The 4774-nt window shown below is 43.4% G+C and overlaps 1 protein-coding gene across 2 annotated transcripts; it reads left to right on the top strand.

The window, feature by feature from the left end:
• Positions 1-178: 178 nt before the first annotated feature.
• LOC140343495 (tubulin beta chain) lies at positions 179-4389 on the top strand. 2 transcript variants are annotated; one of them, XM_072430180.1, is made up of 4 exons: positions 179-199; positions 2444-2552; positions 2630-2740; positions 3226-4389. In XM_072430180.1, the coding sequence occupies exons 1-4, from the start codon at positions 194-196 to the stop codon at positions 4278-4280; spliced, it is 1281 nt and encodes a 426-aa protein (XP_072286281.1). In that variant the 5' UTR covers positions 179-193; the 3' UTR covers positions 4281-4389. The 2 variants fall into 2 exon arrangements, with proteins under 2 accessions (XP_072286281.1, XP_072286280.1); XM_072430179.1 differs by lacking the exon at positions 179-199 and adding an exon at positions 359-532.
• The last annotated feature ends 385 nt before the right edge of the window (positions 4390-4774 follow it).

Raw genomic sequence — 4774 nt, 5'->3', positions numbered from 1 at the left:
ACATGAATGGCTGTAGTCTTCTTCATGGGTAAATAAGGCATCCCCCTGAAAATAAGCCCTAGAGCATATTTTGGCCTTCAAAAAAAAATAAGACAGTGTCTTATCATCGGGGAAACAGGGTATGTATTTCGCTTGTAGGATTATCTCATGGGACATCGGCGGTTACTAGGACGCCTCCGGGATCCCGCCCTTAATGAAGGTCAGTATCCAATCATAGCAGCAGTCAACAATTTGAATGAACCCAGTCAGTTTCTGTGACAGGCAGCCAATCACAACCTCGGAGTGTAAGACATGTACTTGACGGGCAGCTTGACCAGCAATTGCTGTTTTTCTTTTTATCCCGCCCACAATCGGCCGACCAACCATAGAAAGAGTTATAGAAGCAAGATGCCGATAACCTGCCTATAAAAGAAACATCCTAAATTGTTCCACACAGTTGTTCTCGCAGCTTCTAGGGAAATAACAGTACGACATTATGAGGGAGATCGTGCACTTGCAGGCTGGCCAATGCGGCAACCAGATCGGAGCAAAGGTGAGGTGCCAATTTTTCTATTCCCTTACCTGATGCCTATTAAGGCCTTATTTTGCCTCATTACGGGCTCATAAAGGTTCTTACTTTCAGTCTTCTTTTTATTCGGTCGTATTTTTACTCTGGTCCGCCCATGTAGGGGTTAAAAACCGGTCTCCTGTTGCAGTGGGCGTGGTCTAACACTTACATGGGTGTGTCTCCTCAACCTGTCACGTGTGCTGCAAGCTTCAAATGTGTAGCAGGCAGTCTGTCCTCATGGCCTGTGAAACCCTGGCTGCTTCTTAAGAACTAAACTCAAAAACCGCTAAAATAAAATACACTTACCTTCAATCCTGCAGCGCAGTTGATCAGTTCAGAGGTTTCTTTAATTGGGTCCCATGTCGTCCTAGTATCCATCTTTGGGATGACGCTTCAGGCGCCGCCATCTTTTCCTTTCTTCAGGGTTCTTCTTACTACTTCACCCGACCCAGTGTGCGAGATCGGTTGATGTGGTTGTGGAAAAAAACTTGCCGATCTTAGTGTTTATGCATGAAATCGCCTTTTTTCCCCCCCTTTTGATGAAAGGGCTTCTTCTGCGCATTCCAAGGTGCTCGGGCATGCACAGAAGGAGCACCCAGGAGCCTCTTGGTATGCGTGATGTAGGTATCCGGGTAGGCTTTGCGCTCCCATTCCTTCTTGATCGCCAAGGCAAAGCAAGCTGCTCATCCTTGCGAAGTGGGGCAGTGCTTCACTGTTTTTAAAAGAAAAAAAAATGAATTTTTACATAACATAAAAGGGTTGTCTACCCTTTTATTTAAAGTGAAAATTCTGAGTTTAGGTACGCTTTAAGTATTATGAAAAATTTGGATTATCATTGAGCAAGAGTTGTAATATCCCAGGAAAGTGATTAGTAATGTGGTACCTGGAAGATGGGAAGGGAACTCTACTACTGTTTCTGAACTAAATATGTTGTCTTGGGTGCAGAATGGGCCCTATAACCTCGTATTGGTTGTCTTGTGATCTGTTTTGAACATATAGGTGAGAAGGGTTGTGCAGGGAGAATTCAGTGCCTAACTAGAGAATTCCTCTATATCCTGTACAGTCAATACAGAAGATTGTGGTTGGGAATAATTGTGACACATCAATGAGCTCATCAGGTGATGTGACATTAGAAATCCACTTAAAGCCTAATGTTTGGGTTGGGGGATGATGGATCAATGGTAAATCAGACCTTGAATCTACCTATCCATCCCATTTGCTACCTGCAAGGAATAAAAGCCTTGTGGCTTGCTACTCTCTAGTGCTACAGATGGCAGCTGTCAAACTCTGTATAATTAAAAAAATAACCAGCGTACATTGTCATTTTGTTCTGTCTTCTATATGTGTATAATTCCTGTAAGTCTTTAGTTCATTTCTGTATTCTGGCTATCGGGGATAAAGGAATGTCTTATGTTTAATGGGTTTACTATCTGGGCAATCTGCAGTTAAGTAAATCATGTTTTCATAGCTGGGTTTGCTGGAGAGCTGTAACAAGAAATGAAGCAGTAAAAAGCTCATAACCACCCGTCTCTACCAGTTGCGTTGTATGAAATGGCAAGAATAACTTTAAAAGAAGCCTGTGCACATAATTTCCTCAGTGTGGCCTGTTGGTGTGGTATCAAATGAACAGTTGTAGAAAGGAGTAGCAACCCAGGTTAAGGTTCTGTGCTTCTTTCTACATCAGATATATATCGCCAATGGCAAGGGTTACTTTGACAATGTTCTGCACAAATAGTGTGTGTGTTTGTGTATATATATTATAATGTGTCAGAGCTAAATACATCACCTGGGTAGCAAAGGTCTGAACACAACTTGTCTAGCAGACTTGAGTATGTACAACCTATGTAGGAAAGTGATGACTAGTCATAAAATTTTAATATTCCTTCCTTTTCATAGTTCTGGGAAGTAATCAGTGATGAACATGGCATTGACCCAACTGGCACATACCATGGCGACAGCGATCTCCAGCTGGAAAGAATAAATGTCTATTACAATGAAGCAACCGGTGAGGTTTTCTGCATCTCTTGTGCTTCTCCTGCAGCTGGTAGTTTACAAGATACTTAGTCTAATGTCTTTTTGCAGGTGGCAAATATGTTCCCCGTGCCATTCTGGTGGATCTTGAGCCAGGCACAATGGACTCTGTGCGATCTGGACCCTTCGGGCAGATCTTCAGACCAGACAACTTTGTTTTTGGTAAGTTGGATAGCCATGCAATCTTATCATATTCTAGACCAGAAAATCGTGGCATTTAACCTCATAGTACTGCTATGGAAAATTAACAATAGATATGTTGTGGAGTGGTAATGCCCATTCTCACTTGACAGTACTGGTTTTCACTGGCTACCCTGTTTGGTTTTGTGGTTTTGGTTATTTTTCTGCATTCATGCATATGATCAGCTCCCTTGACATATTGACTGCAGAGAAACCCTTGAAGTTGTCATCTCTAAAGGAACCCCTGCTAAAAACATATCCTAATAACACTGCTGGGATCAGCAACATGAAGGTCTCAACAATGTTGACATCTGCAAGCTCCCTCACGGTGCCAACCTCTCCAGGCTTGGCGTCTTTTTTTCATCTTAGTTGACTAACCTTGATAGGCTATTTTGTTTCTGCCATTAAAGAAGTTAAGCTCTTGGTGTATTGTCTATAAATCTCAGGGGTTTTTTTTCTCCCCTCAGGTCAGAGCGGTGCTGGAAACAACTGGGCAAAGGGTCACTACACAGAGGGAGCAGAACTGGTTGACTCTGTATTGGATGTTGTAAGGAAGGAAGCGGAAAGCTGTGACTGTCTCCAGGGCTTCCAGCTCACACACTCCCTGGGTGGTGGTACTGGTTCTGGTATGGGTACACTCCTTATTAGCAAGATCAGAGAAGAATATCCAGACAGAATCATGAACACTTTCAGCGTTGTGCCCTCCCCTAAAGTGTCCGATACTGTGGTAGAGCCCTATAATGCCACCCTGTCCGTACACCAGCTTGTAGAGAACACAGATGAGACCTATTGCATAGACAACGAAGCCCTGTATGATATCTGCTTCAGAACCCTCAAACTCACAACCCCCACCTATGGTGACCTGAACCATCTGGTATCAGCCACCATGAGTGGAGTCACCACATGTCTGCGTTTCCCTGGTCAGCTTAACGCTGACCTGCGTAAACTGGCTGTCAACATGGTACCCTTTCCTCGTCTGCACTTCTTCATGCCTGGGTTCGCTCCACTCACCAGCCGTGGTAGCCAGCAGTACCGTGCTTTAACAGTGCCTGAGTTGACACAGCAGATGTTTGATGCCAAGAACATGATGGCTGCCTGTGACCCACGTCATGGTCGCTATCTCACTGTAGCTGCTGTGTTCAGAGGCCGTATGTCTATGAAAGAGGTGGATGAGCAGATGTTGAATGTCCAGAACAAGAACAGCAGCTACTTTGTTGAATGGATTCCTAACAACGTGAAGACCGCTGTCTGTGACATCCCACCCCGAGGCCTGAAGATGGCTGCTACCTTCATTGGTAACAGCACAGCCATTCAGGAGCTGTTCAAGCGCATCTCTGAGCAGTTCACTGCTATGTTCCGCAGAAAGGCCTTCTTGCACTGGTACACTGGCGAGGGCATGGATGAGATGGAGTTTACTGAGGCAGAGAGCAATATGAATGACCTGGTGTCTGAATACCAACAGTACCAAGATGCCACAGCAGAAGAGGAGGGTGAATTTGAGGAGGAGGAAGAGGCTGCATAAGAACAACTTTTCTAATTCTTGAAAATTATTTTTCACCTGTTTTTGTTCCCTTTTTTGTTTTCTTTGTATCTGTATAGACTATGTAAACAAATACATTTTTTCATGTTTATGACTCTGTGTTATGACCTGGTGTCTTGCAGAATTGCATCCAAAATACCCTAGAACTTTCTAAGCCAGCAATAGCAATTTCTCCATAATGACCGCTGTATAGCATTTTTTATGCCCTAAGTTTTCTTCAATTATATTCACATATACTGTGGTTAATTTGAACACCTGTGTGAAAAGATTCCTTTCTTTTTTAGACAGAGCCAGAAAAGCTTATGACAATCTTGTTTTGGGTAAATTGCTATCAAATGATGCAGTTCTGTAAGCCAGTGTATATGGCTTAACAAAAAGTGTAGAAACACACTCATCCTCTCTTTCCTCAAACAGGAAAACATGGGAAAATCTTCAGCCTTACTATAGAAAGAGAGGCCTAAATGTCCTGTTGGGTT

Source organism: Pyxicephalus adspersus, chromosome Z (genome assembly GCF_032062135.1).
Source record: "Pyxicephalus adspersus chromosome Z, UCB_Pads_2.0, whole genome shotgun sequence".
NCBI classification, from domain to species: domain Eukaryota; kingdom Metazoa; phylum Chordata; class Amphibia; order Anura; family Pyxicephalidae; genus Pyxicephalus; species Pyxicephalus adspersus.
Note: the sequence above shows the minus strand (reverse complement) of the source record. Positions and strands in the feature narration are given on the sequence as shown.

Bases quoted from the DNA above. Each gene is read 5' to 3' on its own strand.
- LOC140343495 (XM_072430179.1), top strand. From the start codon at position 476: ATGAGGGAGATCGTGCACTTGCAGGCTGGCCAATGCGGCAACCAGATC. The intron at 533-2,443 runs GTGAGGTGCCAA...TCCTTTTCATAG, and splicing joins GCAACCAGATCGGAGCAAAG to TTCTGGGAAGTAATCAGTGA. The intron at 2,553-2,629 runs GTGAGGTTTTCT...GTCTTTTTGCAG, and splicing joins CTATTACAATGAAGCAACCG to GTGGCAAATATGTTCCCCGT.